Source organism: Ranitomeya variabilis, chromosome 7 (assembly GCF_051348905.1).
Source record: "Ranitomeya variabilis isolate aRanVar5 chromosome 7, aRanVar5.hap1, whole genome shotgun sequence".
Taxonomy (NCBI): Eukaryota; Metazoa; Chordata; class Amphibia; order Anura; family Dendrobatidae; genus Ranitomeya; species Ranitomeya variabilis.
In genome coordinates this window covers 79,283,889-79,311,229 of record NC_135238.1, presented here as the reverse complement: position 1 = coordinate 79,311,229, position 27,341 = coordinate 79,283,889, and the positions used below count along the sequence as shown (strand labels likewise).

At 46.4% G+C, this 27,341-nt stretch overlaps 1 protein-coding gene across 4 annotated transcripts in view; it reads left to right on the top strand.

The window, feature by feature from the left end:
* Window positions 1-27,341, top strand: part of CARD11 (caspase recruitment domain family member 11) — a 213,319-nt gene that overhangs the window by 129,834 nt on the left and 56,144 nt on the right. For 3 of the 4 annotated variants that reach the window (XM_077275336.1, XM_077275335.1, XM_077275338.1), the window contains 2 exons: window positions 5,536-5,584; window positions 6,036-6,145. In XM_077275336.1, coding sequence (XP_077131451.1) covers window positions 5,536-5,584; window positions 6,036-6,145 — 159 coding nt within the window. The remainder of the gene's footprint in view (window positions 1-5,535; window positions 5,585-6,035; window positions 6,146-27,341) is intronic. The other variant, XM_077275337.1, reaches the window with a different exon arrangement.

Here is a 27,341-nt window from a genome sequence, read left to right as displayed (position 1 = left end):
AAACAGGCAGATCTGAAATAAAATCCATCGAGATGTGAGTCCAAGGCCTCTTAGGAATAGGCAAGGGCAACAATAATCCACTAGCCCGAGAACAACAAGGCTTGGCCCGAGCACAAACGTCACAAGACTGCACAAAGCCTCGCACATCTCGTGACAGGGAAGGCCACCAGAAGGACCTTGCCACCAAATCCCTGGTACCAAAAATGCCAGGATGACCTGCCAACGCAGAAGAATGAACCTCAGAGATGACTCTACTGGTCCAATCATCAGGAACAAACAGTTTATCAGGTGGGCAACGATCCGGTCTATCCGCCTGAAACTCCTGCAAGGCCCGCCGCAGGTCTGGAGAAACGGCTGACAATACCACTCCATCCTTAAGGATACCTGTGGGCTCAGAGTTACCAGGCGAGTCAGGCTCAAAACTCCTAGAAAGGGCATCCGCCTTAACATTCTTAGAACCCGGTAGGTATGACACCACAAAATTAAACCGAGAGAAAAATAATGACCAGCGCGCCTGTCTAGGATTCAGGCGCCTGGCGGTCTCAAGATAAATCAAATTTTTGTGGTCAGTCAATACCACCACCTGATGTCTGGCCCCCTCAAACCAATGGCGCCACTCCTCAAAAGCCCACTTCATGGCCAAAAGCTCCCGATTCCCAACATCATAATTCCGCTCAGCGGGCGAAAATTTACGGGAAAAGAAGGCACAAGGCCTCATCACGGAGCAGTCAGAACTTTTCTGCGACAACACTGCCCCAGCTCCGATCTCAGAAGCGTCGACCTCAACCTGAAAAGGTAGAGCAACATCAGGCTGACGCAACACAGGGGCAGAGGAAAAACGGCGCTTAAGCTCCCGAAAGGCCTCCACAGCATCAGGGGACCAATCAGCAACATCAGCACCCTTCTTAGTCAAATCGGTCAATGGCTTAGCAATATCCGAAAAACCAGCAATAAATCGACGATAAAAGTTAGCAAAGCCCAAAAATTTCTGAAGACTCTTAAGAGAAGAGGGCTGCGTCCAATCACAAATAGCTTGAACCTTGACAGGATCCATTTCAATGGAAGAGGGAGAAAAAATATATCCCAAAAAGGAAATCCTCTGTACCCCAAAAACACACTTAGAACCCTTCACACACAAAGAATTAGACCGCAAAACCTGAAAAACCCTCCTGACTTGCTGGACATGAGAGTCCCAGTCATCCGAAAAAATCAGAATATCATCCAGATACACAATCATAAATTTATCCAAATAATCGCGAAAAATATCATGCATAAAGGACTGGAAAACTGACGGAGCATTTGAAAGACCAAAAGGCATCACTAAATACTCAAAGTGGCCCTCGGGCGTATTAAATGCGGTTTTCCACTCATCCCCTTGCCTGATTCGCACCAAATTATACGCCCCACGAAGATCAATCTTAGAGAACCACTTGGCCCCCTTTATGCGAGCAAACAAATCAGTCAGCAACGGCAATGGGTATTGATATTTAACAGTGATTTTATTCAAAAGCCGATAATCGATACATGGTCTCAAAGAGCCGTCTTTTTTTGACACAAAGAAAAAACCGGCTCCTAAGGGAGATGACGATGGACGAATATGTCCCTTTTCCAAGGACTCCTTTACATATTCTCGCATAGCAGCATGTTCAGGCACAGACAGATTAAATAAACGACCCTTTGGGTATTTACTACCCGGGATTAAATCTATGGCACAATCGCACTCTCGGTGCGGAGGTAACGAACCAAGCTTGGATTCTTCAAAGACGTCACGATAGTCAGACAGGAACTCAGGAATTTCAGAGGGAATAGATGATGAAATGGAAACCACAGGTACATCCCCATGAGCCCCCTTACATCCCCAGCTCAACACAGACATAGCTCTCCAGTCGAGGACTGGGTTGTGAGATTGCAGCCAAGGCAATCCTAGCACCAAATCATCATGTAGATTATACAGCACCAGAAAGCGAATAATCTCCTGGTGATCCGGATTAATACGCATAGTTACTTGTGTCCAGTATTGTGGTTTATTATTAGCCAATGGGGTGGAGTCAATCCCCTTCAGAGGAATAGGAGTCTCCAAAGGCTCTAAATCATACCCACAGCGTTTGGCAAAGGACCAATCCATAAGACTCAAAGCGGCGCCAGAGTCGACATAGGCGTCCGTGGTAATAGATGACAAAGAGCAAATCAGGGTCACAGATAGAATAAACTTAGACGGTAAGGTGCAAATGGAAACAGATTTATCAAGCTTTTTAGTGCGCTTAGAGCATGCTGATATAACATGAGTAGAATCACCACAATAGAAACACAACCCATTTTTCCGTCTAAAATTCTGCCGCTCGCTTCGGGACAGAATTCTATCACACTGCATACTCTCTGGCGACTTCTCAGTGGACACCGCCAGATGGTGCACTGGTTTGCGCTCCCGCAAACGCCTATCGATCTGAATAGCCATTGTCATGGACTCATTCAGACCCGCAGGCACAGGGAACCCCACCATAACATCCTTAATGGCATCAGAGAGACCCTCTCTGAAAGTCGCCGCCAGGGCGCACTCATTCCACTGAGTAAGCACAGACCATTTACGGAATCTTTGGCAGTAAATTTCCGCTTCATCTTGCCCCTGAGATAGGGACATCAAAGTTTTTTCTGCCTGAAGCTCCAAATGAGGTTCGTCATAAAGCAACCCCAAGGCCAGAAAAAACGCATCCACATTGAGCAACGCAGGATCCCCTGGAGTCAATGAAAAAGCCCAGTCTTGAGGGTCGCCCCGGAGCAAGGAAATCACAATCCTGACCTGCTGTGCAGGGTCTCCGGCAGAGCGAAATTTCAGGGACAAAAATAATTTGCAATTATTTCGAAAATTCTGAAACCCAGATCTATTCCCCGAGAAAAATTCCGGCAAAGGAATTCTCGGCTCAGATACAGGTGCATGACAAACAAAGTCTTGCAAATTTTGTACCTTCGTGGCGAGATTATTCAAACCTGCAGTTACACTCTGAAGATCCATTACTAACAGGTGGACACAGAGCCATTCAAAGATTAGAAGGAGAGAAAAAAAAAAAAAAAAAAAAAAATCTCAGCAGACTTCTTATTTCTCTCCTTTCTCAGCCAAGGATTTTAACCCTTTAGTGGGCCGGTCAAACTGTCATGATCTCAATGGCAAGAGAACATAGCATCAGCATATATAGGAACTAGCTCTTGGAAGATGGGAACTGAGCTGACCATGAACTAAACCTAACGCACAACTAGCAGTGGCCGGGTAGCATGCCTACGTTGATTCTAGATGCCCAGCACCAGCCGGAGGACTAAATAAAGCTAGCAGAGGAAAGTATTAGTCCTAGCTCACCTCTAGAGAAATACCCCGAAAGGAGACAGAGGCCCCCCACATGTATTGGCGGTGAATAAAGATGAAATACAAACGTAGTATGAAAATAGATTTAGCAAATTTGAGGTCCACTTACTACATAGCAGAAGACAGAAAGGACACTTTCATGGTCAGCTGAAAACCCTATCAAAACACCATCCAGAAATTACTTTAAGACTCTGGCATTAACTCATAACACCAGAGTGGCAATTCCTGTTCACAAGAGCTTTCCAGACACAGTAACGAAACTACAGCTGTGAACTGGAACAAAATGCAAAAACAAACATGGACAAGAGTCCAACTTATCTAGTAGTTGTCTAGGAGCAGGAACAAGCACAGAGAGGCTTCTGATAACATTGTTGACCGGCAAGCAACTAACAGAGAAGCAAGGTTATATAGCGACTCCCACATCTTGATGGGAACAGGTGAACAGAGAAGATGAAGACACCAGTTCAATTCCACCAGTAGCCACCGGGGGAGCCCCGAATCCAAATTCACAACAGTCAGTGATGTAAAACCAGAATAGTTTCCTCCAGTACATTGTGTGTTGGGATCGTTTATATCAAGTTATATGATGGGCTGATTTTAGTGGACCTCCATAGAGCGGGTGGGAGGAGGTCCACGTATCTCTACCTGCAATGTCCTTACAGGACCTGTGTGATGTCAGGATCATGTGATCAGTCACATGATGAAGGGATCACAAGGTCTGGGCTTAAATGGCTGACTGCCAAAGCCTTCAGTGTTCAGTGGTTCCTGGAGAGATAGGACTCCAGGAGGTTTTGGTCTGAATTTGAACCATGGACATTGCTGCCTGTGAGCGGGCTGATCCCGCTAGGAAAGGACGGTGTTTTTTTGTTTCTTTGTTTTGCTGTTTTGCCCAGAGGGCTATCTTTACTTTCCCAGCTCAGTTTATGCTGCTACAATAAACCAAGCCTTTTCTTAAAGAGAGAGTTTTCCAGTTATACCTCTGTGTCAAGCCGAGTGAGCCGCTCTACCACAATATGCTCACAAAAATTGTCCTAACGCTGGCAATGGCCAGTATCTGAATGAAATCCAGCATTGCATGCACTGCAGCGTTCAGTAGTGACCACTGTGTGTGTATGTGCTTGCAGCCTAAGGAAGAATTAAAAAGGCGGCCAACAGCCCAAACACTAAAGTCCTCGGGAAACTACCCAGGGTCAGAATTAGTGAGGTAATCATCACTCGGGCCGGAGGTTCCCCAACCCTGCTTTACACTATGCATAATATTTACATCTGCACTAGATTTAGTAAATGTTCACTAGGTAGCTGGTAGGTTGTCCTAGTCTAATATCTGGATCACAAGGAAGAGGTTCTAAATATATAATGCTATATGCACAAAGTAATGCCAGGACCGTCGAATAAGATTTATAAGACTTTATATACTTTATAGAATAAGATGCTGTTATCAGTTATCAAAGGATACAAAGTTCATAGATTATAATGACCATTGATGGACCTTCCATAAATAGGTGATGATTTATTGTGGACTTGTTGAAGCAGACCTGTCACCAAATTTCACATACAAAACAGCATACAATATTAAAGCGATCCATTTGACCTGATGAGACTGATGTATTAACTTTGAAAATCAATGTGAGACTGGCATTTCATTCCACGAACATTTAAGGAATTAAATTATTCTTGAGACCAAGTGTATGTAATCACCGCCAATCCAGCCTGACAGCTGTATCTTGTACTGAGCAGTGTGAGATCTCAGCAGCAGGAGAAGCACTGAGGAGCTGTTAATCAGGCTAGATGGGCGGAAGATGAAGTAAACTTTGAAAAAGGATCATACATCAGTTCTGACATGGATATTCACAGTAAATACCACTTCCTCATCAGGACTAAGAGAACTATTTTGTAATGAGTGAAACACGAATTGTGAAATTTGGTGACAACTCTACTTTAAGGTGCTAGGACTGAGGTTTACATACCGGGTACCACTTTCTAAATGGATATTGATTCTGTAAATGTCTGTCTCAATAATTGCATCTATATAAACCTTTCTTATTGGTTGAGCAGATTATAAATTCACGCTTTTGAGACATCTTAGGTCTGTTTCTTGCATCACAGATCGCTTCCACGGGACTACATTCTTCTAGTGTTTTTTTCTCTTTGTGTAATGTATGTTTCACTTTGTTTCACAGATCTTAAGAGCAAAGTCTCCAATTTCCAATAAACAGAATGAATTTCAAGGTTAGATATATGTCCTGATCTTGTAGATGTTCTGCTTGAAGACGTAAATGCACATTGCAATTTATATTTAATTAATGGTGTCTCCCTTTCAGGACCATCATCTATTGGCTACAAAGAGTCCCTCCCCCTGTCTAAAGACACGCCCCCAGAGAATTCAGTGCACCATACCCCCTTTTAAAGATCATAAAATTAGCCCTAAATAAGAAGGCCCATATATCTGGTTCGGTGATGATTGCTCAGGGGAGCAGCAGGAATAAAATAAAAGCTTAAACTTTCCACTTTTGACCTGGTAACAGGTCCTCCTTGATCAGCCTGATGATCATCCATATGCGGTAGCTGCCCTCCGCTGTTATTCCCTGATCGGTTTATTTTATTCTGATTGACTCTTCTGTGATTTGTAACTAGCAAAGTTTTATGCCAACTTGACTGAGTTTTTCCTCATATTATGCAGCAGGTGAGGATCCAGATAATCGACCAGACTACAAGAATGGTCAGAGAGATACGGCATTCCATCGATCTGGTTCATTCAACAACGCCCCCATCAATAGTTCTGCTCCCAAGGTATTACCACCTGATGCAGTTTTATTCTATATCTTTGTTTGTTTCTTATGAAAACCATTTTGGTTTTCATGAACAAAGAAAACTAACTTGTAAGTTGTACTTATCAATTAAACATTTAGGATTCCATATTTTTACCACTTTTTAACACATGTGACCACAGTTCTATTTATGTCCCTCTAAGTAACCTGAGAAATAGGAGAATAGCATCAAAGCATCCACTGATGGTAAAATGAAGCAGATGTCAGCTGTATATTACAGCTGACACCGCCTGCTGCACTGGCCATGGTTGGGTCTGGCATTGATCATGACCATTTAACCCCCTAGCTCCTGCCGTCAATGGCAACAGTGGCATCAAAATAAATAGATAAATAGAAAGGGCTTCCTTTTTAACTCTATCAGTACCCCAAGAAAAAATGGGGTAATGTTTTTTTATTAACTTTTTTGTACAAGTTTTGTATGGTTTAAGGGTATAAATATTCAAAGTTTGAAAATCGCTATTTTTTTACATTTTTATAAAATTTATGATATTTTCATAAATAAACACAATAAATATTGACCTAAATTTACCACTGACATAAAGTACAATGTGTCACAAAAACCTGACAATATATCACTATTGATTTATTGACACCCTCCAGAGTTATTACTACATAAAGTGACACAAGACGGATTTGAAAAAAAATGACTTGGTCACTAAGAGGTTAAAATGTTCAGATACAGACAGCTCTTTTTTTTCTATTTTTTTTTTTTTGCAGTCATTGTATACCAGAAGCACAATGTGAGTTGTATACATCAGTACTAAAGCAGAGATTTCATCCCCAATTGTCCTCAGTTTAGAATGCCATGAAGTGGCCAGGGTTCCCAATCATGGCATGGTGGTGGACTATTGTGTCACAATCCTTTAGACTCCATTAGCATTGCAGGCCATGCAGGGCCAGTTTTAGACAAAGTGGGGCCCTAGGGAAAAGTTTAAAATGGGGCCCCAAATGCTAACATATTGGACATCACAGAGAACTATTTCTGTTGTATTTACATACCCTGAGGTCAGGCCGCTAAAAGAGTGTGATCGACAGTATTGAAGTCGTTCAGTGCTTGTTTCCCAACCTCCTTACACCAACTGAGAAAGAATGATGGGAACAGATCAATCACTATTGGATCAATCTGTCCCCATACAGTATCATGTTATCAGCAGCCCATCTACAGTTTACACCGGTGATGTGCTGCTGTGAACAATGATTTTTGTTCCCGCATAAACAATCCTATCACTTGATGAATATGCTTCATGTTGCTTGTTCAGTGTAATACACCCCATAGTCCTCCACATAGCATAATGTGCACCACAGTCCTCCATATTGTAAAATGCACACTCCATAGTCCTCCATATAATATAATGTGCCCCATAGTCCTCCATATAGTATAATACACTCCCCATAGTACTCCATAGAGTATAATACACTCTCCATAGTCCTCCATATAGTATAATACATTCCCTATAGTCCTCCATAGATTAAAATACACGTCTCAGGCCTCCATATAGTATTATACACTACTCATAGTCCTAAATATAGTATAATACACTCCTCATAGTCCTCCATATATTAAAATACACTCCCCATAGTCCTCCATATAGCATAATACACTCCTCAGTCCCCCATATAGTTTAACACACTCCTGAGTCCTCCATATAGTATAACACACTCCTCAGTCCTCCATATAGTATAATACACTCCTTATAGTCCTCCATATAGTATAATACACTCCTCATAGTCCTCCATATATTAAAATACACAGCTCAGTCCTCCATATAGTATAATACTCACCTAATAGTGCTCCATATAGTACTATACACTCCCCATAGTCCTCCATAAAGTATAATACACTCCTCGATCCTCCATATAGTATAATACACTCCTCATAGTCCTCCATATAGTATAATACACCCGTCATAGACCTCCATATAATAAAATACAGTGCTCAGTCCTCCATATAGTATAATACACTCTTCAGTCCTCCATATAGTATAATACACTCCTCATAGTCCTCCATATATTAAAATATACTCCTCATAGTCCTCCATATATTAAAATACACTGCTCAGTCCTCCATATAGTATAATACAATCATCCCTTATAGAATATAATACATTTAATACATAGAGTAAATTTAATACATAGAATATAATGTAGCCCTCCATAGAATATAATACAGCCCACCTCTCCATAGAATATAATGTATCCCCCAGCAGAATATAATACAGACCTTCCCCTCCATATAGTATAATACACTCCTCAGTCCTCCATATATTAAAATACACTTAGTCCTCCATATAGTATAATACACTACTCAGTTCTCCATATAGTATAATACACTCCTCATAGTCCTCCATATATTAAAATACACTGCTCAGTCCTCCATATAGTATAATACACTCCTCATAGTCCTCCATATATTAAAATACACTGCTCAGTCCTCCATATAGTATTGTCATGATCTCCATGGCCAGAGAACTAGCATAAGCCTCAATAGGAACAAGCTCTTGGAAGATGTAACTATACTGACCATGAACTAAACCTACCGCATCATCTAGAAGTAGCCAGGTAGCATGTCCTACTTTTTATCCCTATATGCCCAGCGCCGGCCGGAGAACTAAATAATGCTAGCAGAGGGAAATATAAGACCTGACTCACCTCTAGAGAAATGCCCAAAAAGGAGACAGAAGCCCCCCACATATATTGGCGGTGATATGAGATGAAACAACAAACGCAGCAGGAAAATAGTTTTAGCAAATTTGAGGTCCGCTTTCTAGATAGCAGAAGACAGAAAGCATACTTTCATGGTCAGTAGAAAACCCTAACAAAACACATCCAGAAATTACTTTAGGACTCTGGCATTAACTCATAATACCAGAGTGGCAATTCCTGATCAACAAGAGCTTTCCAGACACAGTAACGAAACTGCAGCTGTGAACTGGAACCAAAATACAAAAACAAAACATGGACGAATGTCCAACTTATCTAGTAGATGTCTGGGAGCAGGAACAAGCACAGAGAGGCTTCTGATAACATTGTTGACCGGCAAGCATCTAACAGAGAAACCAGGTTATATAGCGACACCCAGATCTAATCAGAACAGGTGAACAGGGAAGATGATGTCACAAGTTCAATTCCACCAGTAGCCACCGGGGGAGCCCAGAATCCAAATTCACAACAGTACCCCCCCCTCAAGGAGGGGGCACCGAACCCTCACCAGAACCACCAGGGCGATCAGGATGGGCCCTATGAAAGGCACGAACCAGATCAGAGGCATGAACATCAGATGCAGTGACCCAAGAATTATCCTCCTGGCCGTATCCCTTCCACTTGACCAGATACTGGAGTCTCCGTCTGGAAACACGGGAGTCTAGGATTTTTTCCACAACGTACTCCAACTCACCCTCAACCAACACCGGAGCAGGAGGCTCAACGGAAGGCACAACCGGTGCCTCATACCTGCGCAATAACGACCGATGAAAAACGTTATGAATAGAAAAGGATGCAGGGAGGTCCAAACGGAAGGAAACAGGGTTAAGAATCTCCAATATTTTATACGGACCGATGAACCGAGGCTTAAACTTAGGAGATGAGACCCTCATAGGGACAAAACGAGAAGACAACCACACCAAATCTCCAACACAAAGCCGAGGACCAACACGACGGTGACGGTTGGCAAAAAGCTGAGTCTTCTCCTGGGACAACTTTAAATTGTCCATCACCTGCCCCCAGATATGATGCAATCTCTCCACCACCGCATCCACTCCAGGACAATCCGAGGATTCCATCTGACCGGAGGAAAATCGAGGGTGGAACCCCGAATTACAGAAAAACGGGGACACCAAAGTGGCAGAGCTGGCCCGATTATTGAGGGCGAACTCCGCCAATGGCAAAAAAGCAACCCAATCATCCTGGTCAGCAGACACAAAACACCTCAGATATGTCTCCAGGGTCTGATTAGTCCGCTCGGTCTGGCCATTAGTCTGAGGGTGAAAAGCAGACGAAAAAGACAAATCTATGCCCATCCTAGCACAGAATGCCCGCCAAAATCTAGACACAAATTGGGTTCCTCTGTCAGAAACGATATTCTCAGGAATACCATGCAAACGAACAACATTTTGAAAAAACAGGGGCACCAACTCGGAAGAAGAAGGCAATTTGGGCAGGGGAACCAAATGGACCATCTTAGAAAAACGGTCACACACCACCCAGATGACAGACATCTTCTGAGAAACAGGCAGATCTGAAATAAAATCCATCGAGATGTGTGTCCAAGGCCTCTTAGGAATAGGCAAGGGCAACAATAATCCACTAGCCCGAGAACAACAAGGCTTGGCCCGAGCACAAACGTCACAAGACTGCACAAAGCCTCGCACATCTCGTGACAGGGAAGGCCACCAGAAGGATCTTGCCACCAAATCCCTGGTACCAAAAATTCCAGGATGACCTGCCAATGCAGAAGAATGTACCTCAGAGATGACTCTACTGGTCCAATCATCAGGAACAAACAACCTATCAGGCGGACAACGATCCGGTCTATCCGCCTGAAACTCCTGCAAGGCCCGCCGCAGGTCTGGAGAAACGGCTGACAAGATAACTCCCTCCTTAAGAATACCTGTGGGGTCAGAGTTGCCGGGTGAATCAGGCTCAAAACTCCTAGAAAGGGCATCCGCCTTAACATTCTTAGAACCCGGTAGGTACGATACCACAAAATTAAACCGAGAGAAAAATAATGACCAGCGCGCCTGTCTAGGATTCAGGCGCCTGGCGGTCTCAAGATAGATCAAATTTTTGTGGTCAGTCAATACCACCACCTGATGTCTGGCCCCCTCGAGCCAATGGCGCCACTCCTCAAACGCCCACTTCATGGCCAAAAGCTCCCGATTCCCAACATCATAATTCCGCTCAGCGGGCGAAAATTTACGGGAAAAGAAGGCACAAGGCCTCATCACGGCGCAGTCAGAACTTTTCTGCGACAACACTGCCCCAGCCCCGATCTCAGAAGCGTCGACCTCAACCTGAAAAGGAAGAGTCACATCAGGCTGACGCAACACAGGGGCAGAAGAAAAACGGCGCTTAAGCTCCTGAAAGGCCTCCACAGCATCAGGGGACCAATTAGCAACATCAGCACCCTGTCTAGTCAAATCGGTCAATGGCTTAACGACATCCGAAAAACCAGAAATAAATCGACGATAAAAGTTGGCAAAGCCCAAAAATTTCTGAAGACTTTTAAGAGAAGAGGGCTGCGTCCAATCACAAATAGCTTGAACCTTGACAGGATCCATCTCAATGGAAGAGGGAGAAAAAATATATCCCAAAAAGGAAATTCTCTGAACCCCAAAAACGCACTTAGAACCCTTGACACACAGAGAATTAGACCGCAAAACCTGAAAAACCCTCTTAACTTGCCGGACATGAGAGTCCCAATCATCCGAAAAAATCAGAATATCATCCAGATACACTATCATAAATTTATCCAAAAAATCGCGGAAAATATCATGCATAAAGGACTGGAAGACTGAAGGGGCATTAGAAAGACCAAAAGGCATCACCAAATACTCAAAGTGGCCCTCGGGCGTATTAAATGCGGTTTTCCACTCATCCCCCTGCCTGATCCGCACCAAATTATACGCCCCACGGAGATCAATCTTAGAGAACCACTTGGCCCCCTTTATGCGAGCAAACAAATCAGTCAGCAACGGCAATGGGTATTGATATTTAACCGTGATTTTATTCAAAAGCCGATAATCAATACATGGTCTCAAAGAGCCGTCTTTTTTTGACACAAAGAAAAAACCGGCTCCTAAGGGAGATGACGATGGACGAATATGTCCCTTTTCCAAGGACTCCTTTATATATTCTCGCATAGCAGTATGTTCAGGCACAGACAGATTAAATAAACGACCCTTTGGGTATTTACTACCCGGAATTAAATCTATAGCACAATCGCACTCACGGTGCGGAGGTAGTGAACCCAGCTTGGGTTCTTCAAAGACGTCACGATAATCAGACAGGAACTCAGGGATTTCAGAGGGAATAGATGATGAAATGGACACCAAAGGTACGTCCCCATGAGTCCCCTTACATCCCCAGCTCAACACAGACATAGCTCTCCAGTCAAGGACTGGGTTGTGAGACTGCAGCCATGGCAATCCCAGCACCAAATCATCATGTAGATTATACAGCACCAGAAAACGAATAATCTCCTGGTGATCCGGATTAATACACATAGTCACTTGTGTCCAGTATTGTGGTTTATTATTAGCCAATGGGGTGGAGTCAATCCCCTTCAGAGGAATAAGAGTCTCCAAAGGCTCTAAATCATACCCACAACGATTGGCAAAGGACCAATCCATAAGACTCAGAGCGGCGCCAGAGTCGATATAGGCGTCCGTAGTAATAGATGACAAAGAGCAAATCAGGGTCACAGACAAAATAAACTTAGACTGTAAAGTGCCAATGGAAACGGATTTATCAAGCTTTTTAGTACGCTTAAAGCATGCTGATATAACATGAGTAGAATCCCCACAATAGAAACACAACCCATTATAGACAGGTGAACATAGAGCCATTCAAAGATTAGAAGGAGAGAGAAAAAAAAGAAAGACTGCAGCATAGACAGACTGGCAAGTGATCCAATTAAGAGCACACTAACTACTAGAGAAAAAAAAAAAAAAAAAAAATTTTCAGCAGACTTCTTATTTCTCTCCTTTCTCAGCCAAGGATTTTAACCCTTTAGTGGGCCGGTCAAACTGTCATGATCTCCATGGCCAGAGAACTAGCATAAGCCTCAATAGGAACAAGCTCTTGGAAGATGTAACTATACTGACCATGAACTAAACCTACCGCATCATCTAGAAGTAGCCAGGTAGCATGTCCTACTTTTTATCCCTATATGCCCAGCGCCGGCCGGAGAACTAAATAATGCTAGCAGAGGGAAATATAAGACCTGACTCACCTCTAGAGAAATGCCCAAAAAGGAGACAGAAGCCCCCCACATATATTGGCGGTGATATGAGATGAAACAACAAACGCAGCAGGAAAATAGTTTTAGCAAATTTGAGGTCCGCTTTCTAGATAGCAGAAGACAGAAAGCATACTTTCATGGTCAGTAGAAAACCCTAACAAAACACATCCAGAAATTACTTTAGGACTCTGGCATTAACTCATAATACCAGAGTGGCAATTCCTGATCAACAAGAGCTTTCCAGACACAGTAACGAAACTGCAGCTGTGAACTGGAACCAAAATACAAAAACAAAACATGGACGAATGTCCAACTTATCTAGTAGATGTCTGGGAGCAGGAACAAGCACAGAGAGGCTTCTGATAACATTGTTGACCGGCAAGCATCTAACAGAGAAACCAGGTTATATAGCGACACCCAGATCTAATCAGAACAGGTGAACAGGGAAGATGATGTCACAAGTTCAATTCCACCAGTAGCCACCGGGGGAGCCCAGAATCCAAATTCACAACATAGTATAATACACTCCTCAGTCCTTCATATAGTATAATACACTCCTCATAGTCCTCCATATATTAAAATACACTGCTCAGTCCTCCATATAGTATAATACACTTCTCATAGTCCTCCATATACTGTAGTATAATGCACCGCCATAGTCATCCATGTAGTACAATTAACTTTCCATAGTATAATGCACCCCATAGTTCTTCATATAGTATAATGTATTCCCCATAGTCCTCGATACAGTATAATGCAGCCCACATATAGTATAATGCTGCCACCCCAGAGAGTATAATGTAGCCACCCCACATGATATAATGTAGCCGCCTGAGTATAATGCTGCCCCGCCATACAATATAATGTAAACCCCATAGAATATAATGCAGCCCCCTCATATAGTATAATGCAGCCCTCCATAGAATATATGGTAGCCTGTTATGGTGACCTGGTGGTTAGGAGCACTAGGAATGACCTGATGAGCAAACTAGTAATACAGGACAAGCTCTGGGAAGTGGGAGCTTTGCTGACCGCAACCCCTAAACCTATCACAACTAGAAATAGCCGTGGAGCGTACCTGACTCTGCCTAGACGCCTCTTCACAGCCTAAGAGCTAACTACCCCTAAAGATAGAAAATAAGGCCTAACTTGCCTCAGAGAAATTCCCCAAAGAAATAGGCAGCCGCCCACACGTATTGACTGTGAGTTAAGATGGAAGTCACAAACACAGGAATGAAATAGGTTTCAGCAAAGGAGGCCAGACTTAACTAAACAGACTTGAGAATAGGAAAGGTATCTTTGCGGTCAGCATAAAAAACTACCAAAAAACCACGCAGAGTGTGCAAAAGAGACCCCACACCGACTCACGGCGTGGAGGTGCCACTCTGCATCCCAGAGCTTCCAGCTAACCAGGCAGAATCATGATAGCAAGCTGGACAGAAAAACAGTGGTAAACAAATAAGCTAGCAGGGACTTAGCTTTTGCTGGAGTAGACAGGTCATCTGAAAGATCCAAGAGCAAACTGAACCAGTACTAGGACATTGACAGCTGGCATCAAGTAACGATCTAGGTGGAGTTAAATAGAGCAGCAGCCTAGAACTAAACGAAGTCAGCTGAGGAAGGAACCTTAGAGCCAGCAGCTCCACTCACAGCCACCAGAGGGAGTCCATGGACAGAACTCACCGAAGTACCATTCATAACCACCGGAGGGAGTTCGAGAACAGAATTCACAACAGTACCCCCCCCCCTTGAGGAGGGGTCATCGAACCCTCACCAGAGCCCCCAGGCCGATCAGGACGAGCCAAATGAAAGGCATGAACAAGATCGGCAGCATGAACATCAGAGGCAACCACCCAGGAATTATCCTCCTGACCATAACCTTTCCACTTGACTAGGTACTGAAGTTTCCGTCTCGAAATACGAGAATCCAAAATCTTCTCCACCACATACTCCAACTCCCCCTCAACCAACACCGGGGCAGGAGGGTCGACGGAGGGAACCATAGGAGCCACATATCTCCGCAACAACGACCTATGGAACACATTATGGATGGTGAAAGAAGCTGGAAGGTCCAAACGAAATGACACAGGATTAAGAATTTCCAAAATCTTATAAGGACCAATGAAACGAAGCTTAAACTTAGGAGACGAAACCTTCATAGGAACATAACGAGACGATAACCAAACCAAATCCCCAACACGAAGTCGGGGACCAACACAGCGACGGCGGTTAGCGAAACGCTGAGCCTTCTCCTGGGACAATGTCAAATTGTCCACCACATGAGTCCAAATCTGCTGCAACCTGTCCACCACAGAATCCACACCAGGACAGTCCGAAGGCTCAACCTGTCCTGAAGAAAAACGAGGGTGGAAACCAGAATTACAGAAAAAAGGCGAAACCAAAGTGGCCGAGCTGGCCCGATTATTAAGGGCGAACTCAGCCAAAGGCAAGAAGGACACCCAATCATCCTGATCAGCAGAAACAAAGCATCTCAGATATGTCTCCAAAGTCTGATTGGTTCGTTCGGTTTGGCCATTTGTCTGAGGATGGAAAGCTGAAGAAAAAGACAAATCAATGCCCATCTTAGCACAAAAGGACCGCCAAAACCTCGAAACAAACTGGGAACCTCTGTCCGACACGATGTTCTCCGGAATGCCATGTAAACGAACCATGTGCTGGAAAAATAATGGAACCAAATCAGAGGAGGAAGGCAATTTAGGCAAAGGTACCAAATGGACCATCTTAGAGAAGCGATCACAAACCACCCAGATAACCGACATCCTTTGAGAGACAGGGAGATCTGAAATAAAATCCATGGAAATATGCGTCCAGGGCCTTTTCGGGACCGGCAAGGGCAAAAGCAACCCACTGGCACGAGAACAGCAGGGCTTAGCCCGAGCACAAGTCCCACAGGACTGCACAAAAGAACGCACATCCCGTGACAAGGAAGGCCACCAAAAGGATCTAGCCACCAAATCCCTGGTACCAAAGATTCCAGGATGACCAGCCAACACAGAACAATGAACCTCAGAGATAACTCCACTAGTCCATCTATCAGGTACAAACAGTTTCTCCGCTGGGCAACGGTCAGGTCTATCAGCCTGAAACTCCTGCAGCACCCGCCGCAAATCAGGGGAGATGGCAGACAAAATTACCCCCTCTTTGAGGATACCAGCCGACTCAGGAACTCCCGGAGAATCAGGCACAAAACTCCTTGAAAGGGCATCAGCCTTCACATTCTTAGAGCCCGGAAGGTACGAAACCACAAAATCGAAGCGGGAGAAAAACAGCGACCATCGAGCCTGTCTAGGATTCAACCACTTGGCAGACTCGAGATAAGTCAGATTCTTGTGATCCGTCAAGACCACCACGCGATGCTTGGCTCCTTCAAGCCAATGTCGCCACTCCTCGAACGCCCACTTCATGGCCAACAACTCTCGATTGCCCACATCATAATTGCGCTCAGCAGGCGAAAACTTTCTAGAAAAGAAAGCACATGGTTTCATCACCGAGCCATCAGAACTTCTTTGAGACAGAACAGCCCCTGCTCCAATCTCAGAAGCATCCATGTTGTGAAATTGGATTCTGGGCTCCCCCGGTGGCCACTTGTGGAATTGTACTTGTGTGCATCATCCCCTCTGTTCACCTGCTCCTATCAGGATGTGGGAGTCGCTATATAACTGCAGCGCCCCAGAGTCCTGGTCGTTGCAGTAGCATGGTTCAGCCACTAAGGGGGGCCATGCTGCGTTCGATGGCACGGAAGGAGTTCTCTGAGCAGGTATCACAGTCACCAATACATTTCACAGCTGGGCCTCCGGGGGGAGCTAAGGGTGCTATTCATTAGGCCACTCCCCACCATAGTGGGTAAACTGGGGGTCAGGCAGGAAGTTAGAGAGAGAACGCGGACGGGATTGAACGGAGCAACACCCTGTGGCAGGGGGTGTTGTGAAGGGAGAGACTGTAGGGTCTCTGCCAGGGGTGGGATCCTGGCAGAGGCTTGGCATGGAAAGAACGTAAAGGGACCGTGCCTGCTCAGCATAGCGGCGGTGCCCAAGGAAGGACTAAGAAGCGAGATAGATTGTGCTGAGTGAGAAACGAAATCAAGCGAAAGGAGATACCAGTGAGGGTTGTGCTGAAAGAGGCAGCACCTTACTGAGGCGCACTACCGGTGGCCGGAACGCCGAGGAGGTAAAGAGTTTCAAGCCATACCTCAGACCTACGGCAGGGCAGTTAGCTTGAGGCGGACTGTCTCACGCATCACCCAGGAAGGCAAAGGGGGGTACCAACAGGAGAGGGGCGCAGATAGAGTCCCGGAAGATCTCCGAGCCTCCCCGTCATACGGGTGCGTTCCTACCATAGTATCTGGAGGGACGAGGAAGATCATTGCGAATTAAGTTGTTGTGAGGGAACACGAGAAACAGACACAACAGTTGTGGGGTACTTTCCGTAAGCACAGCAGGGAAGGACTGCAACACATAGCGCTAGAAGGAAGGCACCGATTTCCACCTGCAAGGAGAGCTCTGGAAGTGCCATTGGACCGGCCGGACTTGCGCAGCCTGGTGAGCCGTATTCCGGACTGAGGACCCAGAGAGCTTCAGTAAAGAGGTAAAGAGACTGCAACCTGGTGTCCTCGTTATTTACCGCGACCTGCACCCCACAACTGCACCGCTACAACATCACTTATTGCACCGGACGTCCCCCACTGACAGACAGGGCCACGGACCGGGTCTAGCTACCGTGACAACCCCAGGACTGAGACCTAGAGGCCCGGCTCCGGGTACCCCTCGGCCCTGCGGCGGTGTGGGGGCGCTCCAACTTGGCGTCACGAACAGGATCTACTTAAGCCTGAAGAATCAGGTCATGTGTGCCTAGAGACTGTGATTTACTGTGCTTGGACTGTACTTTATTGCAAGACTGTGTGCTGTGCCATTTGCCGCCAAAATCCGCCGCCATTGCAGCGCTGAGGAGAGCGCAGGAAGAGAAGAGGGGCGTGGAGTGGGCGTAGCCGAGCTGGAGAGCGCGAACAGTAATGGCCGCCCAGTCTAAATATTTCTGTGCAGTGAGGACGTGTCCGTCAGCAGCAGAGATCCGCCTCCTGATCCTTAATGGGGGGCGGAGGCAGAGAAAACGAAACTGCTCACGCAGGAGAGAGCGGGAAAAAGACCAGGAAGCGACCCACGTGGAGGACGCTATGGCCAGCAGCTCCGAACCCGACAGCGGGGTTGAAGTGGAAGTCTCCCCTGACTACCCGGACGAGCCCAGCAACCTGTCCTCTGTGGATAACACCAAATTCCTGAGAGCCGAGATGGAGGATTTATATACCCGGCTCCTCCAATTGAATGTGAGAATCCAGGCCCCGCATCAGGCGGTGCCGGCAGCGGGTTCCCGGACATCGGAGGAACCAGCGGGACCTGTTGCGGAAAGTGGATTCGTACCGGTGGGTGAGTCCTCTGGTCCTGCCCCACCAGCCGAGGGTGTGTTAGTGGGTCCCGTAGCAGCACCGCCTCTCCCGGGGACCCATAGACTTCAGCGCCTGTTACCATGGGAGGAAGCCACGGGCATGGAACACCGTATGCGAGCCCCTATCACCCCTACTCCCTTGCCGTGTGAGGTCAGTGCGGAGCGCACGGTGTGCCGCTGGGTGAACCCTGGATCCAATCTCATGGGGTTCCCCGGGGTGGAGACCCAGAAGGGAGAAATGGTACAGGCCCTAAGCTGGGAAGAATATCAGACCCAGCTAGAACAGCGGTGGCAAGAGGAAGAGAGAATACATCAGGCCAAACGGGAGGCCTACCATCAAAAAGATTTGGCGGTTAAGGATCGGGCCCGCAAGGACCCCACCACCCATCAGGCCCCGCGCAGGCAGGGCATTGTCACCATCTTCAAGCTCCGAGGAGGCTGGGGCTTTATCAAGGAACCGGGGCTGTATGCGGAGGTCTTTGTCAATCGCCGGGATGTGGAGTCGCACCTCAGAGAAGGTCACCCGGATCGGGACCTCTACCCGGGGGACAGCGTTACCTACACCCGACACTTTGGAGAGAAGGGGTGGTTTGCTCTGAATGTGTACAAGCAGGAGAGGCCAGCCCCTGTAGCCAAGGTGTCACCGTGTGATCGATCTGAAGCCACTCCGGTCGCCTCCACCTGCCTGGCTGCGGAACCTGGAGCCCGCAGGTTGATCACCGCCACCACAGCAGTGGCCAAGGGAGTGCCTCTTCGGGTGGTTGAGACTCCTGAGGAGCCAGCGCAGAGAGCAGTGGGAACCCAGACCTTCATCGCTGCGCACGATCTGGTCATACAACAGACCCGAACACATGGGGTGTACCTGGCAGTAGGAGTGGATCTGAACCCTGAACTGCAGGGATCCACCTGCCGGGTGGTGCCTCGTGGAAAGTTTTGAAAGTACTATCATTGGATGGAAAATGTAAATAGTTACTGTTTGTCTTTTATTCCTTTAAGTTGCTGCTAAACCCGCCCAGGGTTAATGGATCCCTCTGTTGACCCGGGATCCTCTTTGTTTGTTTTCCTTTTCTGAAGTTGTTGCACAAAAGTTATACAAACTGCAGAAATCATGGACTGTGCATGATTCGAACTTCCCTTGTAAATAGTTGCACCTTCTTAAAGGTGCTCCCTACTGGTTTTAGCCAAAGACACTTTGCGAAGATATTTGTCCTATTTGTTTGAGCCAAAGACACTTTGCGAAGATACCTTTCCTACCGGTTCTAGTTAAAGACACTTTGCGAAGATACCATGCCGGAACCTTTGCATGGGCCGGTAGGCTGAGGAGACAAGCTATCTTAGAAAGACTTGGTCTCCTCTTAAAGGGGATGTGAGAAACTGAACTTGAGAGAGATACTGTTGCAGAACAGTAATGCCATAATGATGCCTTGAAAAGAAATGTAACTGTTTTACATGCTAAGTTATATGTGTTGAATTTGTTAAAATGTGAAATTTGAATAATGTTTTGAAGACAGGAAAGATGCAGAGAGCCCGTAGGGGTAGAAGTAGAGGTCTGCATAGTTGAAAGTAAGAGAAGTAATAATGAGGGTGAGGATAGAAGGTAAACCCTGCGTCCCCATTGAAAAGTTACTTTATTGCTAAGGACAGAGAGTGAACCCGTAGGGGTTAGAGAGTGAGTCCTTAAAGGGGCCGAGTAGAGCTGGCTCAGAGTTCTTCAACCGAAAGGAATGTTATGTCTATACTGTGTATAGTAGCGAAAGGCAGTAGGCCCTGGCTGAACAGGGCGGTCCTGTAGAAGAAAGGAGAGGCAGTAGGCCTGGTGCCGTAGGGACAGGCGGTCCTGCAGGTTCACAAGAAGGAGAATGAAAAGTTGAAATGCCTTATAATGTGATTATAGGAAGGCCTTTGATAGACTAAGAGTGTGAGTTTCTTAAAGGCAATGTTAAGTTATTATTTCAAAAAAATTGCACTAAATAGAATACCCGGTTGGGTAACAGAAGTTATTTATACTCTGTAAATTATAAGGTTAATTATGTTTGTAACGTTACAAGTGTCCTCACCTCCCATAAAGGGAAGCCTACTTAAGTATACTTATTGTTATTTGCACTCAACAAAATTGTATGTCTTTTTGCTAACCTGTATTGTTGTTTTTCTTCCCAGTCCCGGAGTACTGTGTTTAACCAGGGGGGAGTGCAGCGCCCCAGAGTCCTGGTCGTTGCAGTAGCATGGTTCAGCCACTAAGGGGGGCCATGCTGCGTTCGATGGCACGGAAGGAGTTCTCTGAGCAGGTATCACAGTCACCAATACATTTCACAGCTGGGCCTCCGGGGGGAGCTAAGGGTGCTATTCATTAGGCCACTCCCCACCATAGTGGGTAAACTGGGGGTCAGGCAGGAAGTTAGAGAGAGAACGCGGACGGGATTGAACGGAGCAACACCCTGTGGCAGGGGGTGTTGTGAAGGGAGAGACTGTAGGGTCTCTGCCAGGGGTGGGATCCTGGCAGAGGCTTGGCATGGAAAGAACGTAAAGGGACCGTGCCTGCTCAGCATAGCGGCGGTGCCCAAGGAAGGACTAAGAAGCGAGATAGATTGTGCTGAGTGAGAAACGAAATCAAGCGAAAGGAGATACCAGTGAGGGTTGTGCTGAAAGAGGCAGCACCTTACTGAGGCGCACTACCGGTGGCCGGAACGCCGAGGAGGTAAAGAGTTTCAAGCCATACCTCAGACCTACGGCAGGGCAGTTAGCTTGAGGCGGACTGTCTCACGCATCACCCAGGAAGGCAAAGGGGGGTACCAACAGGAGAGGGGCGCAGATAGAGTCCCGGAAGATCTCCGAGCCTCCCCGTCATACGGGTGCGTTCCTACCATAGTATTTGGAGGGACGAGGAAGATCATTGCGAATTAAGTTGTTGTGAGGGAACACGAGAAACAGACACAACAGTTGTGGGGTACTTTCCGTAAGCACAGCAGGGAAGGACTGCAACACATAGCGCTAGAAGGAAGGCACCGATTTCCACCTGCAAGGAGAGCTCTGGAAGTGCCATTGGACCGGCCGGACTTGCGCAGCCTGGTGAGCCGTATTCCGGACTGAGGACCCAGAGAGCTTCAGTAAAGAGGTAAAGAGACTGCAACCTGGTGTCCTCGTTATTTACCGCGACCTGCACCCCACAACTGCACCGCTACAACATCACATATTGCACCGGACGTCCCCCACTGACAGACAGGGCCACGGACCGGGTCTAGCTACCGTGACAACCCCAGGACTGAGACCTAGAGGCCCGGCTCCGGGTACCCCTCGGCCCTGCGGCGGTGTGGGGGCGCTCCATAACCTTGCTCCTCTGTCAGTTTCATGCCGGTCAACAATGTAATCAGAAGCCTTTCTGTGCATGTTCCTGCTACTAGACAACTCCCAGCTAAGTTGGACTTTTGTCCTTGTGTGTTTTTGCATTTTGTTCCTGTTCACAGCTGCTGTTTCGTTACTGTGTCTGGAAAGCTCTTGTGAGCGGAAATTGCCACTCTGGTGTTATGAGTTAATGCTAGAGTCTTAAAGTAATTTCTGGATGGTGTTTTGATAGGGTTTTCTGCTGACCATGAAAGTGCCCTTTCTGTCTTCTTGCTATCTAGTAAGCGGACCTCGATTTTTGCTAAACCTATTTTCATACTACGTTTGTCATTTCATCTAAAATCACCGCCAATATATGTGGGGGCCTCTGTCTGCCTTTTGGGAAAATTTCTCTAGAGGTGAGCCAGGACTGTCTTTTCCTCTGCTAGGATTAGGTAGTTCTCCGGCTGGCGCTGGGCATCTAGGGATAAAAAAACGTAGGCATGCTACCCGGCCACTTCTAGTTGTGCGGCAGGTTTAGTTCATGGTCAGTATAGTTTCCATCTTCCAAGAGCTAGTTCTCATATATGCTGGGCTATGTTCTCTCGCTATTGAGAATCATGACAGTTTGACCGGCCCAAAAAAAAGGGTTAAATTACTGGCTGAGAAAGGAGAGAAAAAAGAAGTCTGCTACAATTTTTTTTTTTTTTTTTTTTCCCTCTAGTTCTGAGTGTGCTCTTAATTGAATCACTTGCTAGTCTGCCTATACTGCAGCCTTCCTCTCTTTCTCTCCTTCTAATCCTTGAATGGCTCTGTGTTCACCTGTTTCAAATGGATCTTCAGAGTGTAGCTACAGGTTTGAATAATCTCGCCACAAAGGTACAAAATTTGCAAGATTTTGTTGTTCATGCACCTATGTCTGAGCCTAGAATTCCTTTGCCTGAATTCTTCTCGGGGAATAGATCTCACTTTCAAAATTTTAAAAATAATTGCAAATTGTTTTTGTCCCTGAAGTCTCGCTCTGCCGGAGACCCTGCACAGCAGGTCAGGATTGTAATTTCCTTGCTCCGGGGCGACCCTCAAGACTGGGCTTTTGCATTGGCACCAGGGGATCCTGCGTTGCTCAATGTGGATGCGTTTTTTCTGGCCTTGGGGTTGCTTTATGAGGAACCTCATTTAGAGCTTCAGGCGGAAAAGGCCTTGATGTCCTTGTCTCAGGGGCAAGATGAAGCTGAAATATACTGCCAAAAATTCCGCAAATGGTCTGTGCTTACTCAGTGGAATGAGTGCGCCCTGGCGGCGATTTTCAGAGAAGGTCTCTCTGATGCCATTAAGGATGTTATGGTGGGGTTCCCTGTGCCTGCGAGTCTGAATGAGTCCATGACGATGGCTATTCAGATCGATAGGCGTCTGCGGGAGCGCAAACCTGTGCACCATTTGGCGGTGTCTACTGAGAAAACGCCAGAAAATATGCAATGTGATAGAATTCTGTCCAGAAGCGAGCGGCAGAATTTTAGACGAAAAAATGGGTTGTGCTTCTATTGTGGTGATTCAACTCATGTTATATCAGCATGCTTTAAGCGTACTAAGAAGCCTGACAAGTCTGTTTCAATTAGCACTTTACAGTCTAAGTTTATTCTATCTGTGACCCTGATTTGTTCTTTGTCATCTATTACCGCGGACGCCTATGTCGACTCTGGCGCTGCTTTGAGTCTTATGGATTGGTCCTTTGCCAAACGCTGTGGGTATGATTTGGAGCCATTGGAGGCTCCGATACCTCTGAAAGGGATTGACTCCACCCCATTGGCTAGTAATAAACCACAATACTGGACACAAGTGACTATGCGTGTTAATCCGGATCACCAGGAGGTTATTCGCTTTCTGGTGCTGTATAATCTACATGATGTTTTGGTGCTGGGATTGCCATGGCTGCAATCTCATAACCCAGTCCTCGACTGGAGAGCTATGTCTGTGTTAAGCTGGGGATGTAAAGGAACTCATGGGGACGTACCTTTGGTTTCCATTTCATCATCTATTCCCTCTGAGATTCCTGAATTCTTGTCTGACTTTCGTGACGTTTTTGAAGAACCCAAGGTTGGTTCACTACCTCCGCACCGGGAGTGCGATTGTGCCATAGACTTGATCCCGGGTAGTAAATACCCTAAGGGTCGTTTATTTAATCTGTCTGTGCCTGAACACGCGGCTATGCGAGAATATATAAAGGAGTCCTTGGAAAAGGGACATATTCGTCCTTCGTCATCTCCCTTAGGAGCCGGTTTTTTCTTTGTGTCTAAGAAAGACGGCTCTTTGAGGCCGTGTATTGATTATCGACTTTTGAATAAAATCACGGTTAAATATCAATATCCGTTACCACTGCTTACTGATTTGTTTGCTCGTATAAAGGGGGCCAAGTGGTTCTCTAAGATTGATCTCCGTGGGGCGTATAATTTGGTGCGAATCAAGCAGGGGGATGAGTGGAAAACCGCATTTAATACGCCCGAGGGCCATTTTGAGTATTTGGTGATGCCTTTTGGTCTTTCAAATGCCCCTTCAGTCTTCCAGTCCTTTATGCATGACATTTTCCGCGATTATTTGGATAAATTTATGATTGTGTATCTGGATGATATTCTGATTTTTTCGGATGACTGGGACTCTCATGTCCAGCAGGTCAGGAGGGTTTTTCAGGTTTTGCGGTCTAATTCCTTGTGTGTGAAGGGTTCTAAGTGTGTTTTTGGGGTTCAAAAGATTTCCTTTTTGGGATACATTTTTTCCCCCTCTTCCATCGAGATGGATCCTGTCAAGGTTCAGGCTATTGGTGATTGGACGCAACCCTCTTCTCTTAAGAGTCTTCAGAAATTTTTGGGCTTTGCTAACTTTTATCGTCGATTTATTGCTGGTTTTTCTGATGTTGTAAAACCATTGACTGATTTGACTAAGAAGGGTGCTGATGTTGCTGATTGGTCCCCTGATGCTGTGGAGGCCTTTCGGGAGCTCAAGCGCCGCTTTTCTTCCGCCCCAGTGTTGCGTCAGCCTGATGTTGCTCTTCCTTTTCAGGTTGAGGTCGACGCTTCTGAAATCGGAGCTGGGGCGGTGTTGTCGCAGAGAAGTTCCGACTGCTCCGTGATGAGACCTTGTGCTTTTTTTTCCCGTAAATTTTCGCCCGCCGAGCGGAATTATGATATTGGGAATCGGGAGCTTTTGGCCATGAAGTGGGCTTTTGAGGAGTGGCGTCACTGGCTTGAGGGGGCCAGACATCAGGTGGTGGTATTGACTGACCACAAAAATTTAATTTACCTTGAGTCTGCCAGGCGCCTGAATCCTAGACAGGCGCGCTGGTCGTTGTTTTTCTCTCGGTTTAATTTTGTGGTGTCTTACCTACCGGGTTCTAAGAATGTTAAGGCGGATGCCCTTTCTAGGAGTTTTGAGCCTGACTCCCCTGGTAATTCTGAGCCCACAGGTATCCTTAAAGATGGAGTGATATTGTCTGCCGTTTCTCCAGACCTGCGGCGGGCCTTGCAGGAGTTTCAGGCGGATAGACCTGATCGTTGCCCACCTGGTAGACTGTTTGTTCCTGATGATTGGACCAGTAGAGTCATCTCTGAGGTTCATTCTTCTGCGTTGGCAGGTCATCCTGGAATCTTTGGTACCAGGGATTTGGTGGCAAGGTCCTTCTGGTGGCCTTCCCTGTCACGAGATGTGCGAGGCTTTGTGCAGTCTTGTGACGTTTGTGCTCGGGCCAAGCCTTGTTGTTCTCGGGCTAGTGGATTGTTGTTACCCTTGCCTATCCCGAAGAGGCCTTGGACGCACATCTCGATGGATTTTATTTCGGATCTGCCTGTTTCTCATAAGATGTCTGTCATCTGAGTGGTGTGTGACCGTTTCTCTAAGATGGTCCATCTGGTTCCCTTGCCTAAGTTGCCTTCTTCTTCCGAGTTGGTTCCTCTGTTTTTTCAAAATGTTGTTCGTTTGCATGGTATTCCGGAGAATATCGTTTCTGACAGAGGGACCCAATTCGTGTCTAGATTTTGGCGGGCATTCTGTGCTAGGATGGGCATAGATTTGTCTTTTTCGTCTGCTTTCCATCCTCAGACTAATGGCCAGACCGAGCGGACTAATCAGACCTTGGAGACATATTTGAGGTGTTTTGTGTCTGCGGATCAGGATGATTGGGTTGCTTTTTTGCCTTTGGCGGAGTTCGCCCTCAATAATCGGGCCAGCTCTGCCACCTTGGTGTCCCCGTTTTTCTGTAATTCGGGGTTTCATCCTCGATTTTCCTCCGGTCAAGTGGAATCTTCGGATTGTCCTGGAGTGGATGCTGTGGTGGAGAGGTTGCATCAGATTTGGGGGCAGGTGGTGGACAATTTGAAGTTGTCCCAGGAGAAGACTCAGCTTTTTGCCAACCGCCGTCGTCGTGTTGGTCCTCGGCTTTGTGTTGGGGACTTGGTGTGGTTGTCTTCTCGTTTTGTCCCTATGAGGGTTTCTTCTCCTAAGTTTAAGCCTCGGTTCATCGGCCCGTACAAGATATTGGAGATTCTTAACCCTGTGTCCTTCCGTTTGGACCTCCCTGCATCCTTTTCGATTCATAATGTTTTTCATCGGTCATTGTTGCGCAGGTATGAGGTACCGGCTGTGCCTTCCGTTGAGCCTCCTGCTCCGGTGTTGGTTGAGGGTGAGTTGGAGTACGTTGTGGAAAAGATTTTGGACTCTCGTGTTTCCAGACGGAAACTCCAGTATCTGGTCAAATGGAAGGGATACGGTCAGGAGGATAATTCTTGGGTCACTGCCTCTGATGTTCATGCCTCCGATCTTGTCCGTGCCTTTCATAGGGCTCATCCTGATCGCCCTGGTGGTTCTGGTGAGGGTTCGGTGCCCCCTCCTTGAGGGGGGGGGTACTGTTGTGAAATTGGATTCTGGGCTCCCCCGGTGGCCACTTGTGGAATTGTACTTGTGTGCATCATCCCCTCTGTTCACCTGCTCCTATCAGGATGTGGGAGTCGCTATATAACCTTGCTCCTCTGTCAGTTTCATGCCGGTCAACAATGTAATCAGAAGCCTTTCTGTGCATGTTCCTGCTACTAGACAACTCCCAGCTAAGTTGGACTTTTGTCCTTGTGTGTTTTTGCATTTTGTTCCTGTTCACAGCTGCTGTTTCGTTACTGTGTCTGGAAAGCTCTTGTGAGCGGAAATTGCCACTCTGGTGTTATGAGTTAATGCTAGAGTCTTAAAGTAATTTCTGGATGGTGTTTTGATAGGGTTTTCTGCTGACCATGAAAGTGCCCTTTCTGTCTTCTTGCTATCTAGTAAGCGGACCTCGATTTTTGCTAAACCTATTTTCATACTACGTTTGTCATTTCATCTAAAATCACCGCCAATATATGTGGGGGCCTCTGTCTGCCTTTTGGGAAAATTTCTCTAGAGGTGA